The sequence below is a fragment of the Patagioenas fasciata genome, chromosome 5, assembly GCF_037038585.1.
Source record: "Patagioenas fasciata isolate bPatFas1 chromosome 5, bPatFas1.hap1, whole genome shotgun sequence".
NCBI classification, from domain to species: Eukaryota; Metazoa; Chordata; class Aves; order Columbiformes; family Columbidae; genus Patagioenas; species Patagioenas fasciata.
This window is the reverse complement of record NC_092524.1, coordinates 28,688,697-28,711,311: the sequence shown is the minus strand read 5'-3', so window position 1 is coordinate 28,711,311 and position 22,615 is coordinate 28,688,697. Positions and strand designations below refer to the sequence as shown.

General features: G+C 43.3%; 2 protein-coding genes and 1 non-coding gene across 14 annotated transcripts in view; 1 reads left to right on the top strand and 2 right to left on the bottom strand.

The window, feature by feature from the left end:
* Nucleotides 1-181: 181 nt before the first annotated feature.
* Nucleotides 182-9,932, top strand: F2 (coagulation factor II, thrombin). 2 transcript variants are annotated; one of them, XM_065838484.2, is made up of 14 exons: nucleotides 182-335; nucleotides 1,310-1,473; nucleotides 2,451-2,475; nucleotides 2,683-2,733; nucleotides 3,239-3,344; nucleotides 3,428-3,558; nucleotides 5,135-5,431; nucleotides 5,799-5,912; nucleotides 6,200-6,326; nucleotides 6,809-6,976; nucleotides 7,307-7,480; nucleotides 7,646-7,824; nucleotides 9,371-9,441; nucleotides 9,641-9,932. In XM_065838484.2, exons 1-14 carry the CDS (start codon nucleotides 257-259, stop codon nucleotides 9,782-9,784), a joined length of 1,830 nt encoding a protein of 609 aa, XP_065694556.1. In that variant the 5' UTR covers nucleotides 182-256; the 3' UTR covers nucleotides 9,785-9,932. The 2 variants fall into 2 exon arrangements, with proteins under 2 accessions (XP_065694556.1, XP_065694557.1); XM_065838485.2 differs by lacking the exons at nucleotides 1,310-1,473; nucleotides 2,451-2,475 and having other exon boundaries at nucleotides 222-335.
* A 2,821-nt stretch (nucleotides 9,933-12,753) lies between these two features.
* The window catches only part of CKAP5 (cytoskeleton associated protein 5), a 53,405-nt gene continuing 43,543 nt past the window's right edge, over nucleotides 12,754-22,615 (bottom strand). For 6 of the 11 annotated variants that reach the window (XM_071809129.1, XM_065838465.2, XM_065838467.2 and 3 more), the window contains 11 exons: nucleotides 22,327-22,500; nucleotides 21,795-21,915; nucleotides 20,920-21,099; nucleotides 20,455-20,642; nucleotides 19,965-20,040; nucleotides 19,244-19,432; nucleotides 19,011-19,148; nucleotides 18,390-18,473; nucleotides 18,137-18,296; nucleotides 16,340-16,494; nucleotides 12,754-15,159 (listed from right to left, as the gene is read on the bottom strand). In XM_071809129.1, the coding sequence (XP_071665230.1) occupies nucleotides 14,905-15,159; nucleotides 16,340-16,494; nucleotides 18,137-18,296; nucleotides 18,390-18,473; nucleotides 19,011-19,148; nucleotides 19,244-19,432; nucleotides 19,965-20,040; nucleotides 20,455-20,642; nucleotides 20,920-21,099; nucleotides 21,795-21,915; nucleotides 22,327-22,500 (1,720 nt within the window). In that variant the 3' untranslated portion in view covers nucleotides 12,754-14,904. The remainder of the gene's footprint in view (nucleotides 15,160-16,339; nucleotides 16,495-18,136; nucleotides 18,297-18,389; nucleotides 18,474-19,010; nucleotides 19,149-19,243; nucleotides 19,433-19,964; nucleotides 20,041-20,454; nucleotides 20,643-20,919; nucleotides 21,100-21,794; nucleotides 21,916-22,326; nucleotides 22,501-22,615) is intronic. The other 5 variants (XM_065838464.2, XM_065838466.2, XM_065838468.2 and 2 more) reach the window with 1 other exon arrangement.
* On the bottom strand, nucleotides 21,635-21,745 carry LOC136102851 (small nucleolar RNA SNORD67). The gene has a single exon (XR_010651496.1). It is a non-coding gene; the product is annotated as a small nucleolar RNA SNORD67 (small nucleolar RNA).

The window sequence follows — 22,615 nt, the reverse complement described above, 5'->3', positions numbered from 1 at the left end:
TGCTAATTTTAGTGCTATGGGGATCCAGAGACATTTGCTTGGCTTCTACCAATTAAGTGAGAAAATGAAGATGCCCTGAAGGGAGGGAGAGATACCAAGAGAGGAGGGATAAAGGGACCCCCAGTCCCACTGTCCCTGACACACCACGACCTCTGGAGTCCTGTTTCTTCATTTTAGTTCAATATTAACCCAGCAGGGCTGTGACTCTGCTTGTTCTGCTCCTTTCACATTTCCCCTGCAGCCAGGGCTGTACAGCATGGCGCACAACAAAACCAGGGTACTGAGGGGCCTGCTCCTGTCCAGCCTTCTGCACCTGACACTGGGCCATGCCGGAGGTGAGACTCAATGGCACAGGGAGAAGGGCAGTACCAGGGGGTGACAGAAGGAAGAAAGATGGGGTTATTTCTTTCTGAGGGTAAAGCCGGTGGCAGGTTTACTTGGCAAGGCAGGACAAGCTTCTGAAAGCTTGAAGCTGGGAGTGAAAGTGTGCAAATTGCGGAGTGAGTGTGGCGCTTTCCTGCCTTTCCTGCAGCAGCATCCAGCAGCTGGCAGGGAGGGCTGGTGAGAACAGCTCAGTGGATTTTGTGAGTCATCTGGGAGACAGGGGCGAAGGGGAATGTGGCTCAGTCCAGGACCTTGTGTAGCACAACTGGGCCTTTTATTGGGCTAGCGTTTCTCAGTTGATCTGGGTGGCTGCAGTTCTCCCTTGCTTCCTCAGCTGTCTCTTATCCAAACCTTGAGCCACACACAATGTGCAGCCTTCCTGCAGCCTTCCTGCTCACTGCTCCTTTTCCCTTATCAGAGCCTCTAATTCATCTATCTTTTCTTAATATGAGGTTAGATCCTCTCTGAACCACTGCTGTGTGGGTGAAGACCTGTCTACATGTCTCAAATCAGGGTCTCTGAACATGAAGATGGAACCAATCTGTGCCTATTGCAGTGATCTGAGGTTGTCAAGACAGAAACACAATGGCTGGCAGGGAGCAGTAGCAGGCTCCATGCAAAACAACCCCTACCTAACTGCAAATGAGCAAAGCAGCTTTGCTGAGGACAGGAGAGGGTTCCTATCACTTCTGCTACCTGAGTGATGCCAACCCTGATGGATGAATTATAGAGAACCTGCTCGGATCATCAGGTGTGGACCTGACAGGTCCTGACAGGGCTTCTCCTCTCTGTATAGTGCACTGAGGGAGGCTGGGCTGTGGGATCATCACGTCAGCTGTACATGATTTTTGGAAACTGCAAGGGGAGGCAAAGGGGCCCTCCCGTTGTGAACACCCCTTTGACTGGCAGTGTTCTGACCCGGTAGTTTTCCTGGAAAAGGGGCAGGCACTGTCACTGCTCAAGCGCCCACGACGTGCCAACAAGGGATTTCTGGAAGAGATGCTCAAGGGAAACCTGGAGCGAGAGTGCTTGGAGGAGACGTGCAGTTACGAGGAGGCTTTTGAAGCCCTTGAGTCCACCGTTCAGACGGTACGTACAGGGGACATAGGTGGTCCCAAGTAGGTTGCTTACACAGTCAGGGACTGGGGCCATAAAACTCAATTCTGCGATATAAAGATGAGGCTGATGCCTATGTGCCCCAGGGAGAGCTTGGGCATCCTTCAGGACTTTCCCTCCTGGCACCACTCCAGGGAGCATAGCTCAAAGCCCAGGTTCTTTTCCTTCCCTCTCTATTTTAAGCATGAAGTGAAAAGGAGAGAGTCTTTCCTCAACCATTAGTCCTGGGTTGCATCTTCCACTAGTTCAGCATGGTGCCACACACATTTGAACTGCCAGAGCTCCAGACACGCACAGAAGGGCTGGCTTAGCAAACAAACACTGAGTGCAGGTGCCTCAAACTCATGTGAGCTGAACCTTTGGCAGTCTCTGTCCCTTTTTCTGGCTTCCAGACTCACCCACTCTGCTGAATTTGTTCTGCATCCCTATGGGATTTGCTCCTAGGCCCAAGGCCAGTATCTATCCTGAATTCCACACCCAAAAATACAGCAGTAAACAGATGAACAGGTAGGAGTCTAAGCCAGCAAGATACAACCTCTGTGTAGTATTTCTCAAGCCATCACTCAGACTGCAGGGCAGAGATGTAGATCCAAATCATTCAGCAATACCTACATGTGACCTGTGACTTTAGAAGTTCTAGGTTCAGCTCCTTGGACTTCTGCACTATGGCCCAGGCTCTGCTTCCTCTGCAGGCTGATGAAGGCTGTAAGCATCTTTTTAGAAACAACAGTTGATTCCTGAGTCTGATGACTGGGGATGTGGTTTTATATCAGATTTTTTACTTTGTTGGACTCCATAGTAATTGATACCAACAGAACTAGGTTAGTTTGTTCCATTTATTGTGATGGGGCATTCTCCTACGGGTTTGCATTGCAGCAGCTAAGCAGGGTCTGATGTTCTGTGTCTCTGCTCTTAAATACATGATTTTTTTTTATTATTTTTTTTTCCAGGAGGCATTTTGGTCAAAATACCAAGGTAAGTTCCTTCAAGTCCTGCAGGTGCTCTGCTATCCCTTAGGATGCACTGCCCCATCATGGAGAGATGGGTCCCTGCCCTCTTACAAGAGCTCACTTTCCAGGACAAATTACTTGTGTTTTGTCCTTGGATGATAAACCGGTTCCAACTATGATGCTTATTTGGATTCCTTTCCTATAATTTGTTTCTTTTTTCTTATTTTGCTAGTATGTCAGGACATAAGAAAGTCCAGGACAGCTCTGGATGCTTGTCTAGAAGGTAAGAAATTCATGTTGAGCCCAGTCTCCCAGATACAGGAACTTGCTTCCTGCAGAGTTTGTAAGGACATAAAAAAAAAAAAAAAAATTAAAAAAAAAATCTAAAGTTGGTGAAGCCATCTGATTAGCAAGAAAAAGAGCAGAAGGGGAGTTTTGAATTCCTTTCTTCCTTTTTATTTCCCCACTAACCATGTCACAAATAGCCTAACTCCCCCACTCAGACAGCATGGGGTAGATTTTCTTCTCTTTGTGACAGTCAGGTGTTCCCAAGCCCAGCCTCTCAGAAGGGCTCTGACCTGTGCCTATGGCCAGAGCAAAGCGCAGAGCCTCAGGGCTCTGATGAGGCAGAGAGAGCTCCAGCTGCATGCTCTTCCCCGCAATGCCGGGCTTGTGCAGGTGCACACATGCAGCAAAAAGCAAAGAGATTTGTGGGATGGTACCTCTGACCTCAAAAAACACAACACCCATTATTTCCACTGGCTCACACTGTGTTGGGATTTTGACAGGGAACTGCTCTCTTGGTCTGGGTGAGAACTATCGGGGGACAATTAGCTACACCAAATCAGGGATCGAATGTCAAGTGTGGACAAGCAAATATCCACATATACCTAAGTAAGTTCATCTCCCACAGATCCCTAAAGGGTTCTCCAGGATGTCCTTCCTTCCTTCCTAGCCTAACCAGCTTTTTCTCATAGATACAATGCCAGCATTTATCCAAACCTCATTGAGAACTACTGCAGGAACCCAGACAACAACTTACAAGGCCCGTGGTGCTACACCCGAGACCCAACGGTGGAACGGGAGGAGTGTCCCATCCCTGTCTGTGGTAAGCTCGGCACTACAGCCCAGCAAGCCCTTCCCTGGCAGGGAACACTGCACTGAGACTGATACTGCATGTGTGAAGGAGGGGAGAGGGATCTTACCTGAGCAGAGCTCAGCTGGAGTAGACGGCCTGCATCTTACAGTGTAAAGGGGCTGAGGAGGAAAAGGCATAGAGTTGCGTATACACCTAGGATGGCTGAATTCCTCTAACAGGCTGTTTTCTCTAGACTACACTAATCTAGATCTAAATTAAATCGAGTGTCAGCAGTCCCCTGGAGTCTACTACAGTTCTGCCAGTCAGGAGCACCCCAAAATCCTGGCTCAGCTGCCTCTAATTTGTGACAGCGATGATTCATACTGGATTTTTTTGTCTGAATTTCCACCTTTATGACAAAACCAGTACAGTTTATGCTTGACTGCCTGCCTTAACATTCACTCATATGGAGGGGTGCAATTTAATACCCACAATTTCAAGACAAGGGAAGATGCCCTTCTCTCACCCTTGCACTTGGCAGGATGGAGAACCATCCCCCTACACTTATATCTTCCCACTTCTTCTCCACAATATACAGCTGTGTCCCCTGGCCTCCATCTCAAAAGAACTGGTGGAAAGCACAAAACCTTCTCCCAGCAGAAGTTTCTCTTCCAAAAGTAGAGATCTTATAAGTGAAAGAGAGGTCAGCAACTGTTTTCACCAAGGGGTGTTCTGAAGTTCTAGAAATCACTACCATTGCCCTGGTCTGCAATATGGCAAAGTGGAAAGAGATGCTGCTCTGCTTTGGGGTGATCAGGCATCTGTACTACTTCTGTTCACTAGTTAGTTTCTGAGCTACAGTAGCTTACTGTTACACGTGCATGGCTATGGCAGGACCAGAAAAGCCTTGGTTTTGTGCACAGTCCCTTTGCAATCACGTTGACATGAGTCAATCTCACACAGAATGCTACTTGCTCAGTGGCTGTTGTGCCCCAGGGTGAGTAGTCAAATAGACGGTCTTCTCTTCACATAGAGATTGCCCCAGTGCACAAGGAGAAGGCAGCCTGAGGCCAAGCAACTGCTGCAGACCGGACTAAAGCTTGCAAGAAAAAGCATGGAAAATCTGGCAGGCAAATTTTTCTCTTATCATTAGATAGAGAAACATTGGCAAAAGTTAAATTTGATGCTTTAGTAGCATATAACAGCAAAAAGCTCTCCCAAATATGGTCTAGTTATGCAGTTGAGAAAAAGACATTGAAGGCTCTTAACACAGCAGCACTGTGATGCCTGAGGCACTTACCCATCCCTTGAGCTGATTCTCAAAGATACCCCAGAAATGAACACAATACTGTCCCTCACATCCTAGCGGCAAAGACAAGTGTGATGAGTAGTGCCAGCCTCACTTCACCTCCTGTTGAAAGAACCACCTCTGACACTGCAATATTGCAGAGGGCCACCATGTGCATGGAAGCATGGTTGGAGCTCCCAAACATAATGGGATGCCCCATGGAACCCCGGGCTTCCATAAAAGGGCCCCAGTACTACTTGCTAACAATACGTATGAGTGCAAAGCTATGGCTTAAATCACAGCTGTCTGTCTTTCCAGGTGAAGAGAGGACGACAGTTGAATTTACTCCACGGGTCACACCCTCAGCCCCAGTGGAGCCCTGTGAGGAAGAGAAAGGCATGCTTTACACTGGGACCCTCTCGGTCACTGTGTCTGGAGCTAAGTGCTTGCCATGGAACTCTGAGAAAGCCAAAGAGGTGCTCCACGGAAAACACATCGACCCAGAGGTGAAACTGCTGGAGAATTACTGTCGGAATCCTGATGGAGACGATGAGGGTGTCTGGTGTGTCACAGATGAAGCACCTCACTTTGAATATTGTGACCTGCAGTACTGCGGTGAGAAGCCTGCATTGGTTTGGGTAGGCACACTTGTGAGGTGGTGGCAAACAAAACCAGTATGTCTGACTAGGGTAAAGTCCTGGGAGGCATAAACAAGTACATGCACCAGGTATGTGGAAGTCCCATTTGTCCATATATCACATGTACTAATGCGCTGTACATGTATAGAGCTGTTATGTCTCTCAGGTGTTCTCTTCTACCTGAAAACTACAATAGTGGATGAGAAACATTAAAAAGAGCAGTGGTTTTAAAACATCATTCCTTCTTTAGACTCACTATGCGCAGAAAGTAACATCTACATTGTTTATAATTATGGAAACTGCAGCTAGGCCTTCTAGCATGTTTGTATTTCTGTCTCTCTCAGACAGCTCGCTAGAGGATGGGAACGAACCATTAGAGGGAATATCAGGACGTACTACCCTTCCTCAAGAGTTCAAAACCTTCTTTGATGACAAAACTTTTGGTTCAGGTGAAGCAGGTGAGCAAAAACTCTAGATACAGCATCACAGTTTATAGAAAGGCTGCAGCTTCATCTCACAGGGCAGTCACTGTTCCTCAGAAACACTAGTTTGCCAAATGATGTCAAAAGCAGGGGGAGATATCTAAATTCCTTGAAGGACCCCCACAAGTCACCATCCAGTTATGATCATGGAGCTAGTAAGCACTTCCTTCCTAGGCTCTTCCAGTTTAGCATGCTGACTGCAGACAATGTTTCTCCACTGTGAATCAGGTAGAGTAACAAAGCCAGATTGCCTGTTTTTTCAGACTGCGGGACTCGTCCTTTGTTTGAGAAGAAAAAGATAACAGACAAAAGTGAGAAGGAGCTGCTGGAGTCCTACATAGGAGGCAGGGTTGTGCATGGGGATGATGCAGAAGTTGGCAGTTCCCCCTGGTAAGTGTTGTCTTTGCATCATCCTTCATGGGGAATTGTGTGTCCAGTTCAAGCAGGGGGCAGTGAAAGGGCTCTCCCCTCGCAGGCAGCATGTGGGCATTATGGTTTCTAATCAAAGCTCCTCCAAGTGCTTGACAGGGCAGTACTAAAAAGGCTGGAAAGAAACTCTCTTCTTGAGCCAAGTACACAGCCACCTGGGAAAGCAAGAGTGGTCATGTGTTTATCTTCTTTTTTCCAGCTTTGCTGAAGCAGAGAGGATGAGAACTCTCTCTAGATGAAGGAAATAGGGTAAATGGCTTGCTGCATAGAATATACATGGCCAGGGAGAACTTTTGCTAGAGAGCCATCTATCCAGTTGTCTTTTTATAGAGCAACGCTCTTCCCTGCTCACTGCAAATGCTGCTCTTTCTGCACGACACGAAGTCACACTCAGCCAGCTACACCTTTAGTCTTGCTAAGTCTTCTCCCTCCTTATCTTTCAGGCAGGTGATGCTCTACAAAAAGAGTCCTCAGGAGCTGTTGTGTGGTGCCAGCCTCATCAGTGACAGCTGGGTCCTAACTGCTGCTCATTGTCTTTATTATCCACCCTGGGACAAGAACTTAACTACAAATGACATATTGGTGCGGATTGGCAAGCACATGAGGGCAAAGTAAGAGCCTGGATGAAGCGAAATAGCCTTCTTCTTGGAGTAATGAGATACAATGAAGTTGGGCGATCATTCAATGTCCAAGGAAGCAGGTGTCACCACTGTCACATGCCTCTCACTAAAGAAACTGCCATTCGCTGCTCTTGCCGATCCTAAAGGTTAAAGTGAAAGGGAGGGTAGCACCATGGAGGGTCTAAAGGAGCACTCCATTGTAAAGGGAGGAGAGTATTGTTTCAGAGGGTACAAGGTACAAGGCATCCGAGAGCATCATGAACCCCAGAAGACTCTCAGTTGCTACTGTACAGTGAGTTCTTTCCTTCATTACTATTTCAGATATGAAAAGGATAAAGAGAGAATTGCTCTGTTGGATAAGATCATCATCCATCCCAAGTACAACTGGAAAGAGAACATGGACAGAGACATTGCACTCATGCACTTGAAGAGACCAGTCATCTTCAGTGACTACATCCACCCTGTCTGCCTGCCTACCAAAGAGGTTGTGCAGAGGTGAGGAGACTGTCCCACAGTCCTAAAAATACAGGCTACAAAAGCCTGCTTTGGACCTCCAAAGAAGTCAGAAAAATATGCCTTATTTAGGCTATTTGCATAAGAGAGCCAGGCAGGAGAAAGTTGTTACAATACATTTGATTATTTGCATGCTTCCTTCCACAGGCTGATGCTGGCAGGTTACAAAGGGCGGGTAACAGGTTGGGGAAACTTGAAAGAAACATGGGCCACTAGCCCAAGCAACCTTCCTACAGTTCTGCAACAGCTCAATGTGCCCATTGTAGACCAAGATACCTGCAAGGCATCCACTAAAGTTAAAGTCACTGACAACATGTTCTGTGCAGGTAAGCAGCACTGGAAACACAAGGGTGACTTGCCACAGAGGACAAGGGCTCTGAGCAGCTAATGGGGCTCCTGCAGCAAGGTTACGTTCTGATAAATTTGAAAACGCCATCCATAAAGATTAACTTTTCCATGACAAAAAACTTTTTCTGCTCTCAGAAAACAGGAAGGCTGGAGAACATAAAGCTATGAGTAAGGTTTGTAACACCTGATGGCACCACTCTGCTGGGTATCAGCAACAGCTGTGTGAGAACTGCACACAAGTAAAATTATCTTTCCATCAGCATACCAAACAGTTCAGCATATTCATAAGTTAAAGGCTGCGAACTAGTTATCCTACTCAGTAGCCAAATAACCCCTTCTCTACTAGCTTGTTTCAACCTTTTGGTGCCTATTCATACTTAAGCCCATAACTTCTGTGACAACAGGATCCACAGATTCTTTACACAGCATGCGTGAAAAATTTAATTCTTCCTGTTCTGTTACATTTTTTGTCTAATAAATGTGAAGATGTACACATCTGTACTCATAGCTTAAAAAATATTTCTTCACAATGTCACATATGCTTATTTTATGGACCCCTTACAGCTCATTTATCTTCCAAGCTGGAAGGCATTTAATCTTTCCTAATCTAGAAGGCATTCTGTAATTCTGATAATCCTTTTTGTACCTTCCTAAATCTCTTCTAGCACTATACCCTTTTTTTTTAGAGTGAACGGAAGTGAACACAGTAGTCAAGATACAAAACTCCATGAATTTAATTGTACTGGTTTAATGCTTTCTGCTGCATTCTTCATTCCTGCAGCCTTTATCAGTTTCTACAAGCGAATCTCCAACAGTTTTTGGCTGAGTTTGTGGTGTTTGCATCTAATAACATACACAATTGCTTGAGTTAGGATAGAAGCCAATTTCATAACAGTACACTGACAACAGTGTTCTTATGGTTCCTTCTAGACAATGTCCTTAAAAAAAGCTGGGATGCAAATATAGAGCAGAAAGGGAGACTCGGGTGATGGGAAAATGCAGAGATACTGTCTAGTTCATCAGGACTCAAAGTGAAATCTCTTTTCTCTTTGTAGTGAGACTGTAGGAAGACAGTCACAGTTGGGGCAGAGAAAGTACAGAGCCTGCAGACTGACAGGAAGGCAAAAGTGAGGAGGGCACATTGTCTCTATAGTAAACAGCATAAAAGAATAAAGTCCATGGAATATTAGAGAGGTTTCCAAGACAGAGAAAGGCACAGTATCTCAGGATACGTCTATGAACACAGTGGCAGCTGACACAACAGCAATTCTGATGAAAGAAAATGGGAAGAGAGCAAAGAAGATAGCAGAGTGTGGTGGAATCAGTCATGTTACAAAGACATAGTTATTTGATATATAATATCAAATTTAGAAATCTGCTTTGTTTTTAAGTCCAGTCGTTGTCAGAAGCAGTGAGCAACTTCATGACTCTCAGAAAACGTATGCAGTGAAACTTCAAGGAGAAGATGGCCAACATCAGCCACTCCCTCTACAGTCAAATGTCCAACTTTCTTCTTGCCTGTAGGTTACAGTCCTGAAGACGCAAAGAGAGGAGATGCCTGTGAAGGCGACAGTGGGGGACCTTTTGTAATGAAGGTATGTTCAGTAAGTTCAACTTTCTAAAACACATAGAGACAGGTTTGTGCTATGCTGAACTTTTACAATGATCTGAAAAAACAGCAGCAGAAACAGAGACTGGGGAGGGGCTGAAGCATTAAACAGGCTGGGGCACATACCAGGCTTAGATGTGAAAGTCTCTTACTTTTCGTGCCAATCTTGTTTTTCTTTGCTTTAGAATCCAGACGACAACCGTTGGTATCAAGTGGGAATAGTTTCATGGGGAGAAGGCTGTGACCGAGATGGCAAATATGGATTTTATACCCATGTATTTCGCCTGAAAAAGTGGATGCGAAAAGCCATTGAAAAACATGGGCGATAGAGGAAGGCTCTACCTTGCTTGCTCTCAGTTTTGCTACAATGCTCCACTTCTTAAAAATATAAGCATAGAAGATCCTAAGCAAAACAGTTATATCCTTACAACTCAAAGGAAAGTAAGTGTTCTCTGAAAATTAAAGTTCTCAAACCTATCTTCTGCCTTCTGTTCATGTTGAGTTGCACTGGAATCCAAGCCATCACAGTAGCTAGGAGCACCAACAGAATGACACAAGTTGTACTGCTAACTACCTGCTGTGCTTCAAACAAATTCTTCTCCTTTCTATTAGCTATAATCATCAGATTTTAAACCTCAGATGATGGCTTCAAGTCAGTTACAGTAAGCACAGTTGTGCCCTCAGGCACTGTCCCTTGACTCCTTTCACAGAACGTTAGGGATTGGAAGTGACCATGAAAGACCATATAGTCCAATCCCCTTGCCGGAGCAGGAACACACAGGAATGTGTCCAGGCAGGTTTTGAATGTCTTCAGAGGAGACACCACAACCTCCCTGGGCAGCCTGTTCCAGTGTCTGTCACCCTCACCGTGAAGAAGTTTCCTCTCAAATTCAAATAGAACCTCCCGTGTTCCAGTTTGCACCCATTGCCCCTTGTCCTGTCATTGGTTGTCACCGAGAAGAGCCTGGCTCCATCCTCATGACACTCACCCTTTACGTATTTGTAAACATTAATGAGGTCACCCCTCAGTCTCCTCCAACCTAAAGAGACCCAGCTCCCTCAGCCTTTCTTCATAAGGCAGATGCTCCACTCCATCATCTTTGTTGCCCTGCACTGGATCCTCTCCAGCAGTTCCCTGTCCTTAAACTGAGGGGCCCAGAACTGGACACAATACTCCAGGTGCAGTCTCACTGGGGCAGAGTAGAGGGGAAGGAGAACCTCTCTCGACCTACTAACCACCCCCTTCTAATACACCCCAGGATGCCATTGGCCTTCTTGGCCACAGTGCTGGCTCATGGTCATCCTGCTGCCCACCAGGACCCCCAGGTCCCTTTCCCCTACACTGCTCTCTAACAGGTTGTTTCCCAACTTACACTGGAACCTGGGGTTGGTCCTGCCCAGATGCAAGACTCTACACTTGTTATATTTCATTAAATTTTTCCCCGCCTGACTCTCCATCCTGTCCAGGTCTCGCTGGATGGCAGCACAGCCTTCTGGTGTCATCAGCAAACTTGCTGACAGTGCACTCTATTCCCTCAGCCAAGTCGTTGATGAATACATTGAATAGTACTGGCCCCAGTACTGACCCTTGAGGCACTCCACTAGATACAGGCCTCCAGCTGGACTCTGCCCCATTGACCACAACTCTCTGGCTTATTTCCTTCAGCCAGTTCACAGTCCACCTCACTACCTGATCATCCAGACCACACTCCCTCAGTTTAGCTGTAAGGATGCTGTGGGAGACTGTCGAATGCTTTACTGAAATCAAGGTAGAGCACACCCGCTGCTTTGCCATCATCTCTCCACCTCATTATGTCCACATAAAAGGCTGAGGTTGGTTAAGCACGATTTCCCCTTGGTGAAGCCATGCTGACTGCCCCTAATGACCCTTTTATCCTTGATATGCCTTGAGATGGTGCCAAGGATAAGTTGTTCCACCACTTCCCAGGGATGGAGGTGAGGCTGATGGGTCTATAGTTACCTGGGTCCTCCTTCCTGCCCTTTTTGAAGACTGGAGTGACATTTGCTTTCCTCCAGTCCTCAGGCATCTTCCTGTTTCTCAAGACTCGGTAAACATGATGGAGAGTTGTCTAACAATGACCTCAGCCAGCTCCCTCAGCACCTGCGGGTGCATCCCATCTGGATCCATGGATTTATGGATGTCCAGATTGCTTAATGGGTCCCTCAAGTCAACTAACTTTCTGTTCTAGAAACGGAGCCAAGATAATCTGTCCAGAGATAGTCATGCTACAATGTCAAAAGCAAAGCAACTATAACCTGTTTTGATAAGATAGGCATTGTTCTCGGTACAACAGCAGATAACAAATATCAGCACCAGTTTGCAATGTTAGCATCTTAAGAAGTTACAGATGCCAGCTGTAGGCAGTTCATCCTACAGAGGAACACAGGCTTGAATACGTTAAGTAGCAATTCCATTACTATATGCCAGTAACTTTCTACATGGCAGGTGGTTCTGGGTCCTCAAAGTGTATTTTCTACCCACATAGTAAGATTCAGAAGGAAACAATTCATACACAGTCATTGTCAGAGAGCCTCCAGTGGAAATATCCTGCACTGTACCTCTCTGGTTCTTATAAAGCCTGTTTAGGGATCACTTTCAAAAGCAGCTTCAGTTTTTTCATGAATTCCTTTTTAGCGGGAATTTGTGAACCACTGAGGAGGCAGCAGTACAGGGATAAACACATTCTTGACTACCCGGTTTGTTCAGCCCAGTTTTCTCTGAAAGTCATCACTGTGAGATTTGGAAACTGTCCTTTCTCCCTATGACACCATATTCCTAAACTTCTCATTCACAGTGCCATCAAGAAACAGATACAAGCAACAGTAACATTTTGTTTTGCATTATACAGAGTATTAATCAGCAGAATGACTGTGTTACAGTGACAGGAAAGGTAACTATCTGAAATCAATTGGATATAAACAAAGTTATTGAAGAATTACTGTTCAGCCACCTCCTTGAAGATGCCTCATTTGGGAACCCACTTAAAGACAGCTCAATTTGACTGCCCTAAAAAACCCTATAAAAACAATGTCTCAAACACATCTGAAGAAAGAAACCTCACATGCTCAAGTTCCACAACTGTTTAAAGTAATAGATAACCACAGGCATCAAACACTGGAAATGTTTAGCCCTTCTAACGTTTAATATTTTAGCCTCACCCTTTCACCACTCTCTTATATCTGTGAGAAATCGCATATCCAAGAGGGGAATCAGGACCATGCAGTTTCTGGAGTAAGTCACTGTTAATGATGACTTGTTACAAACAATAGAGAGGAATCATTTTTAAAATTCAGTTTAATATTATTTAAATATTGTCTGGGCTAAATATTAGGCTTTATTAATTTATGTGCACAAGTTTGAGTTCAGAACTCCCAGGATATTGAGTCCAACCAAACACCACAGAGACACAGGGCAAAAACTCGTTCATAGTAAGCAACTATATCTTCTGCCACCCAGTTATTCCTGTACTTCTAATTCAGCTTCAAATTTAAAATAGTTGTATGCAGGTCTGCAGGCATTGCTGTTTTAACATCCTGAGCTAATTAACAAAAAGCGCTTTGCGAACATCTGTTGGACATGGTAAAGGAAGATATGGATTAATTAAAATGTCAGTTAGGTTTTAGAAAGCAGCTGGTAGTTGAGAGGTAGTGGCAGTAACTCTAGCGCCAGCCAACACAAGCTTATCCATAAGCAACCTCAGTTTAAGTGCGCAAAACCTCAGCACTTACCAATAAAGGCCAAACCTCCACTTGCCATACAGCTCTGTTCCACAAGAAAGTGCATGCCCACTTCCAGTTAGGTGAAGAGACTGTGACTACCAAATCGAGATGGTGGAACAATGAATGACATCATGTCAATTAACACAGGATGGAGAACTCTTGCAAGTCACCTGCTATCACAGTGTACAAACTCGCCAGAAGCACCAAGCAGTACCTACATCAACTGCAACCCCAGTCTGAGGGTCCCACGAAAAGAAGATTTCAGTGATTTGCAGAAGCTCTGGCATAGCTCTGTTGTACAGGTATTATTTTAAAGCCACATTTTTACTGTAGTCAGGCAAGTTAGTTTCAGTAACGGCCCTAATGCAGAGACTGCTGGTCCACAGAGCAAACAACAAAAGCAGCAGTCAGGTGGAACAGGTTAGAATCTAGAGCAGAATTGTGCTATTTTAAGCCTGTCTGTCCAACTCGTCAATAACTCTGTTCTAGCTATGGAAGAGAGGTGCAACTGATGTTCCCAACTAGCTCTCACATGGAAGTGCAGTAGTAAGGTGAACACACACCACTTCCCTACAGATGAAAGTACTAGAAAGGCTACAGAGCCCATGTCTTAATCTTCATACTTGTAGCTGCTGAAAAAGGCTCAGAAGACATTCAACAAAAAAAAGCAGCAGCTACAGCTTTTGGACACTAGCACTACCAGGCATCTTAGCTATACAAGATAGTAGTGTTTGCTAAGATCAGATGTTTAAGAGCAAAAAGCATGTGGTGGTGAGTTCTACCTGCACCTGAAAGACTGCTTGACCAGCCCACTGACTGCACATCACTGCTAAGCTATTCCATGTCACAGCGGCAGGCTCCCTTCAAGAAAGCATTTGGACACAGATGTAACTATGCTTAATCTGGGCAGAGGTATCACAAGGACTAGACAATTTAAAATAAGCATTTCAACAAACTAAATATTCTCAACTTACTCTCAAGTTACAGAAACATATTCCAAAACAAAAAAGTGCAACTATATGAAAAATGGACTACTGCTCATAGAAAGTAAGAGTGCAAAGACCCAGGATTGCACCCACAAATAGTATATATTCACTCATCTTTCTTATCTTCCAAACCCCAAGGTTCATGTCAAGAATAGCTTAGTTCAGTTTCTAGCTGCCCAGTCACTAAAATTCTGAAATAGAGTGACTTCTCTAACCAGCAGTCACTGCTGTTCCTACAGAGGCTGGTATAGTTAATGCAAACTTTATTTACAAAAGACACTTAAATTAGTTACTTCATGCCATGTGTCCATACAGAATCAACAGTTCAAGGATTACATGGAAAAGAATTCACAAAATTAAAAGTGAAATCACTAAAGGTCTTCTAAGAGTTAAGAACTAAGAAGAGATCTTAAAGACAATTTTACAAATAAAAACAAGTTATGAGAAACTAGTCTGAGTAAGAGGATGGTTGTTTACAGGTCTGTACACTAAAACTAATACACAGACAGCCTTCTATTGTCAAAGAAATGCTCACTGAGAAGCAGAGTATGTACAAATACTTGTGCCACAATGACTCAACCCCCCAAAATCCACTGTATTATACATAAACCAGTTTGTATACACTAGGCCTAAATGAGGCCATTTAACTATGAAGACTTCTAGTTTAGTAAACTAAAGCTGAAGACAGCCCAAGCAACAGCAAAGCTGTCTGTCTCACATCTCTATTTGCGACTGCTTTTTATTCTCTCCAATCTCTTTTTCAAGTCATCAATGTTAGCTGCTGCAGAAGAGGGTGAAGCCAGGGTAGTTCCAATGCCAGAGGAATGAGTCTGATTGGAGTCCAGATCCAGATGTTGGTACTGCTCCCGTGACTCACGCAGCTGGGAGAGCTTACTGTGAAGCATATCTGTAGAGGATGCAACTGTAGGGACTGCTGGTTTAGAGAGCAGAGATGTCAGAGGTGGTCTGTCTTCCTGTTACAGGGGAGAAAAGTGAAGTGTTAAGACAGACAGCGACAAAAGCCATATGAGAAGTACAAACCATAATCAATGGCTTTTCATCTTCACAAGCACTAAAACCAGAGGAAAAGGAAGGAGCAGTACAACACAGGTGATCTGGAGCGATGAAATCAGTTGCCAAAGTCAGACCCACGCAAAGCTAACTACAACACTCAACTCCTATCACTTCAGTAGTTCACATTTAGCTTGATGTCAGTAGGGACACAAAGGAACTACAGTCTTTAAAGACTAAAATTCACAGCAGACCAGTGTTTTACTGAGATAGCCTGCTGAAGTCTTGAACAGCCTGAATTCTACCACCATAAAAGGGAAGCCCATACCTACGAGCAGCATCAACAGCCAGTGAGTTTTCTGGAGGAATGAGATGAGGAAACTTGCACTGATTGGCAAGATCCACCTTGCCAAAGAGTTACAATGTCAATTCACTGTTCTTTTACCAATATGAGACTTCCATCTGCATTAGTTACCTTGTTGCTACCACCTAAGAAGCACTTTCACTTCTCAGAGTTGTAAGCTAATGTGCAAGTTTGTGTTAAAGGTTAAAACAGTGAGGTGCCTAAATGTCCGTTATTAGAGTGAACACCAGTTCTCACGTGGCTGAGCGCAAACTTCAGTAATTGTCACTGGATTACTAACACACAAATCACCAGACTATTAGAAAAGCTGGCCCACAGACTAGGTTTCCAATACTACGCTCACTCAGCATTTCTTTACCTCAGTATCCATGCACCCAAAATACATAAAACTTATTTCAAAGTCTTCATTCAGCTCTTACAGTCACTTCAGAGCAGAAAGATCTAGTATTTTCCCCTCATTCAATTCAGAGGTCAATATATGTTAACCTTTAGAGAACAGTAGTTATCTGAACCTACTCACTACATAGCAAAGGAAGACACCAAACCACAGGGCTGTAGGAACAGCCTGCCTGTACACCAGTGCTGCAAACAAAATGGACTGCAACATAAGCCTACTTGGCCAAGAAATGAGTGTGAAGCCATTTTTATACTAGGTATGGTGACATGCAGTGAATAGCTAGGACATGCAGTATAATGGAAAATAAACAATCACTTGAATCGTTAAAAAAAGTGCAAATGAGTTGCCTCCCCTGGGCATTTACAAATGTTGTCAAGTACAATACCTTTGCGTTGTCAAGACCACAACGCTGCCTGAGGATTTTTAACCTTTCCAAGTAAACCGAAGGCCCCACTTCCTCCCCATTTGTGTTTCCAATAGATGAAGATACAGTGTGGGTAGAAGCAGGAACACATGTTCCTTCCATCTGAGGAGAAATTCCTGGAAGATGAGGTGAAAGGAGAGAGGAAAAAAGTAAGATTAAAAAAAAAGAGAAAATTAAAACCATCAAAAAAGTGTAAACTTCTTGGTCAGTTCCTTGAAATAAGATGCAATGGATGAAGAATCAACCAACCTATAAACTACCAAGCTATTTGCATTTGCAAGTATAGGCATATCACTTCAATTTCCTACAGTAATTTACTGTGCTGGTTTGACTGGAAGTGGGTTAATTTTCTTCATGCAGTTAGAAATCTTTCTTTTTCATAGCTAGCGTGCTCATTATGTGGACTTAATTTGACAACAAGAGATAACACCCCAGGCACAGAGTTAATGTTTTTAGTTGCTCTGGTCTGAGAGCCAAAGACATTCTCAGTGCTCTGCCCACAGGTGTGAGGCACCAAGGAAGGGGGGCATGGATGGGGCAGAGCTTGACTGACATCCAGGCTGATCAATAAGAGTATTCCATCCCATTAGCATCATGTTTCATGTTTAAGAAGTTGGGGCCTTCTGTTCTCTCTCTCTCGCTTGTTCTGGGGTGCAGCCAGGGGAGTTTTGGTCGGGTCATTTAGTTCGGCCTTTTGCTGTTTTGTACAGGCCTCTCAGCCTTTCTGCCTTTTTCCTCTCTTTTCCCTCTCTGGGATCAGCTTTCGGACCAGGTGCTGTTTTACTGGGACTGGCTGTTCAGCGTGTTCATGAAGAATTGCCTTGAGTATCTTTTATTTCTATTTTACATATATATTTACTAGTAGTGTATTAGTATTTTGTAATTAAACTGTGTTTATCTTAATCCAAGTTTGTCCCTTCCCTCTTGATTTTCTCCTCTACCAGGGGGGTGGGAGAGAAGGTGAGTGAGCAGCCATCGTGGTTGTATTGCTAGCTTGGATTAAACCATGACTTCTACAATACAGGGACAGGAGAAGGAATAATAGCAGGAAAAAAAGAATAAAGTCTCACAGAACACCAAAATGTGAAAGAAATCAAAGATAAGGATAGTTTTGCCAGACTGTTTATTAGTTTTTACTGTCAGTTAATAATGTGTCACATTCCCTCCCTAATATTGCGTTAAATACTCACTTGTGCGTATCTACAATGAAGAAACTAACTAAAAAAGCGTTTTGCAGTAGTTTATCCAATTAAAAAGTTGATTTATTGGGAAGTGGTCAAAGACTACTAAAGAAACAGTTCAAGTTACCTAAAATAAACTTCAAATCCACAGCAAACAATACTCTTCTCAAAAAACCTCCTGTACCATTTTTAGTAACCAAAAGGTAAAAGGAGAATGACAGCTGCTCCTGTTATAAACGAGCTGTGTAGTCTGCAGAAATTCTTCTTGATAGCAGACACATGAAGCATAGGCTAATGTTCAACCCACACTACAGGACATGAATTAGAACCACTCATTTATCAAGCCTTTCAGATGTTTTCTACATTCAGCACAACGACGGTCATAACATCTTTTTTTATAAACAAAGAATGCAGAGTCCCTGCAAATGGTGCCTCATGAAGGAATGTAAGTGCCAAGAATATATGTGACTTGCTTTGGAAACCCATAAACATCTGCAAATACTAGTTTCTACCAGGGGACGTGTAACTTCTCTCTCTCTGCTTCTCATAAAACAATCAGTTTTGCTATAACATGTACCTGTAGAAGCAGCAATGCGTCCTTTCCCCTCTCGTTCTGTTTCTATCAGCCGGAGGCCTCTTTCCACATAGCTCTGGAAGAACTGAGAGGAGTTTTTCAGGAAGGGCTCAATGTCTGCATCAGAGTATTTCTTCTTGTATTCATACAGCTCTGCCAGACCCTGGGAGGGAAGAGTTCATATGCGTTACTACAACTGCTGTGCACACCATTCTGATGCATCACACCTTCTTCCTTCCAGGAAGGGACCACTTACCTCCTTAGTGTTCTCCTTGGAGCCAATTTTCTTAAATATTTCTGCCAAAATATCATTAACTTTGGCTTTCGAAGCCTTCTCCTCCTAAATAAATAAATAAAAGCAGACTTCTAAAACAAAGTGAATAAAAACGAAGGGACGTTAGACAAACCCACAATGCCCTCAGAGCTGCAAGCTGGGTACAGAGCTTCCAAGATAAAGAAAACCTTGATGTAATTAGGGTTTTACATAGCCACTCTTTACACAGAATGAGAGCACATACACTACCAAGCTGTAGGACTCCTTTCGAGAAACCAGCATTTAAAACCTGATTTGGTTATGGTTCACTTTTAGTAGATCAAATGCTGTATCAGGCAGCACAAACCCTATGTTGTATTCTTGAATGTCCTGGAGAGCACTCCATCCTGGGGTATGCATAGATTGGTCAGGTAATAACAAACACACACCACAAGTTCCCAAAACAGTCACAAATAAAAGTGAAACTAGAAGTGCATTTCCAACACTAGCTGCATATTGGAAAGGCAATTACTAATTCATATTTCACAATCACAAAGTTAAGCTTGTTTCTTAAATAATTTGCCTCACATTTCCTCTCATGACCCTCACATTTGCATTACTTACTATGTGAGAAGCCCCTTTTTCTGTATCCTTATCAGCTTTGCTTCCAGTCTGGTTCATGGAATGTTTCATTACTCTGCACAGGTGGGCCTCCAGCTCAGACTCATTTTTGTTGTCTATCATTGTTAAGTGATCTAAGATCTAAAAGGAGAAAAAGAGAATTATTAAAGAAAAAAAAAGTCTAGAGACTGCACAAACATCCAGTTTGAAAGTACATGATTAGTGACTGCTCTGACCTTGGGTCCTTTCAGCTTGCACAGGGTGTGAAGCAGAGTCTTCAGCGTCCTTATAGGAAACTCACTCTTACATTGCTTCAGCTTCTCTTTGGGAAAGACCTTCATGAAAATGTGGATATCCAGTAGAATCCGATCCAGATTGATGCTATTAATGGTTTCTGGAAGAAGACGCACCATTCTCCACAGACACTGGAACAAGAGGCTGACTTGAAGCAAGACAACTCAAGGAAGAAGTATTTACATAGCATATACATAGTTCTTTAGGTTTAACCTCATTAAGAGCATCTATATTGTCTGTAAATCATTCCAGTTACAAAAAGGTATTATAAAAAAGAAAATATTACACCCATGCTTGAAATGCAGACATTTGCATGTTCACTCTGCCTGTCCTTAGAGATGACAAAAAACAAGCCAGCTCCAAGATGGAATTGTTTGAATCTGCAGTGCAGTGCCAAAACAATTAAGCCCAGCAGGTGACCACATGTCTCTGGATTGAGTCTATATCAGCACACACAAGCTTCTGTAAACTATTAGCAGGCATTAAGCTCTCTCCTGGCATACACGAAGTCACTACATGTAACATCTGACTGTAGTCTTAAAATTAGGTAAGAGTTATAAGAAAGATTTCGCGTTTTAGCCACTTTTTCTTTTTTGACATATCTGTTCTTTCAGCTCAGCTAATTCAGATAAACCAAGTCCAAAACCTCTACTACAGGCTCACCTTCATGACAAGTTCTGAAAACTTGGGAGAGCTGGCTGTTGCTAGCAGACTGTCTTGGAGCAAAACAAGCAGAGCACTAGAAGGAATAAATTCATAATAGTTACACAGGGAAGGCACTACACACAATAAGAGATGCCAGCTCCCCACAGAATACCACACCAGAGACTGGGGTTAGTCCAGTAGTTTACATCATGATGCGAAACAGCTGCTTCTTTCTTTCAAGTGCATTACAAGAGTTTAAGAGCCAGTCAGCTGAACTACGAAACATGTACAATCACACTAAGCTGGCCTGTTCAGCCTGCCTCCAAGCTGTGCAGATTGTGCAGCCAAATTCCAATCACCACTGACCATCAGTGATGATTCTTCAATAGCCAGCTGAACGATTCCACAGGCATTCTTCACTTGCAGAACAACTAACAAACTCAGACATCCAAGGAACACATAAGAATGGGTGAAGAGAAGTAGTAAACATTTAATTTTCATTGTATACCTCAAGATGTTGGTCTGGTCAGATTTTTCCAGAACTTTCACTACCAAGAGGTTGACTGATCGGATAACCTGCTCACCCTCCTCAAGGTCTTCAACTCGAGAATCCAGCATTAATGTAATAAGACCGTGCATTAGGTCCTTCAGCACACCAGTAGAGGCCTCTCGAGCCAGACTCTCTATCTGAAATAGCTACAAATTCAAGACAATATTAGAAGACTTTCCTGCATGAAATGTTTTAGTATAGAAATTTCTCTAGACTACACCATCAAGTCATTGGACATCCTCCTCCCAGCATTAAACAAAAGCTGTGTTGGTGAGCAGACAATTAGCAACAAATCTTTATAAATAAGACCCAATAGTAAGTTAACCGATGTACAGGGCAGCTCTAGACAGACATTCCATTATCCTGCAACTTCTGTACAGGAATTATGTGCTCTTCACCTGAACTTTTAGGTCAAAGCCTTACCGAGATCATGCTCCCAATAATACAGCTGTAAAGTTTGACTATCTCATCTTTGTCTAGCTTCTCATCTGCCATGTGTGTATTGTAGATTAGCCGAAGCTGCATAAAGGTAGCTATTAGAAATTGGTCAATGTGGCCAGACATAGCTTCTGCTTTGTCTTCCTGTCTGAGAACCTCATCAATCTAAGATTTAAAAACAAAACACCCAAGTCAAATCAACATAATGCAAACAGTGCAAAATAAGTATAGTTTTAAAACTTGTTTATAAAAAAAAGTCTCACCCTGACCAATGCATTTGCCAAGATACTTGTATCCTAAGCTTTCACCTCAAATCAGTAGCAACAGACTTCCATTGCTAATCCAAATAAAATAAATTATTACCCTTTTAGAGAGCTGCAATCCTAACCTGCACACAGATGAAAATATGAAATGCTACATTATGCATTTGGGAATTAATAGCTTTATGAAATCTTCTGGATAAAATACTTCTACGTAGTTAAAGCCACCCTAGAAACATGTAAAAGCTACAAGGCAAGACAATTCTCTTGCTGAGGATCTGCAAAACAGTTTACATTTCAAGTTGAGTCTCACTAGCTTAACTGGCTTTTTCTAAGTTGTAGCAGATATTCAACAAGAACAGAGATATGCTTTTTTTTCCCTTAGTGCTTTTGTGTTAAGAGTCTATTCTACATCATTCAAGTGGCATTTCTATTGCTAAAGCGAGTCAGATGGCCCCTGTGCACTTAGTTTTGTCATCAGGGAGATTCTGAGCAGAGTCCATGTCACCTGACATGATTGCTCCACCACAGTGCAACTCATCACCCTCGCAGACACATCATTTAGTACAGTGTGATTAGTCGCTACCTTAATTCTCTTACCTGTGCCAGAGCCTGGATACTTGTATTTATATCACCACTGGCTACTTGGGAAATGACAAAATTGATAGTAGAAGCTGTGTTACTGTGCATGTCATCAAAGTGTGGGGACACAGCACGGATTCTAAACAATTGAAGAAAATGAGATTCATTACTCTTTGAAGAGATAGCTGTAATTTACACTGAGCTGTTATATTTCAATGACTGTTTAGAGACAAGAAAAAAGAATTTCATTCTTCACAGGGCATACTCAAGGAAGGAATGATTCCTCTTAACATGTCTCTTGAACTACTTGTAAAGACACTGATGAAGCATTTACAAACTCAAAATCCTTTTACTATGAAAATGCATGAGCAGAACTCAGGGTTTTCCTTAGAAATAACTGCTCTCCAGATTCCAGAACAGTACAAACCATCACTTCGACATTTCTCTTCAAAACAGCTGACACTACCTTCTTGTGTGAACAAGTCCGAATGCAGAAACTAGCATGGTCAAGCCCTATTAGTTTCAACTGAGGAGTTAGAACTACACTCACTTGGGCTCAGGAATCAAGACAGGCTCAAAGATGTCATCTAGTTTGTGCTGTACAAGTGCTGGCATCTCACATCTGACAGTACCGTTGTCATTTTCAATTTCATCAAGATCCAACTGAAATTCCCGTGGAACTGTGTGCGTTGTCTCAGAGTGACTGCCCATGTTGCGATTTTGGCTACAGAAACCAGGAGAGAGATGTTTATTATGTATACACAAAAGGCAAGCATATTAGCACTAGCATCCATTGGTAGTCTGAAGTTCTCATAACAAAACACCACAGATTTTGAAGT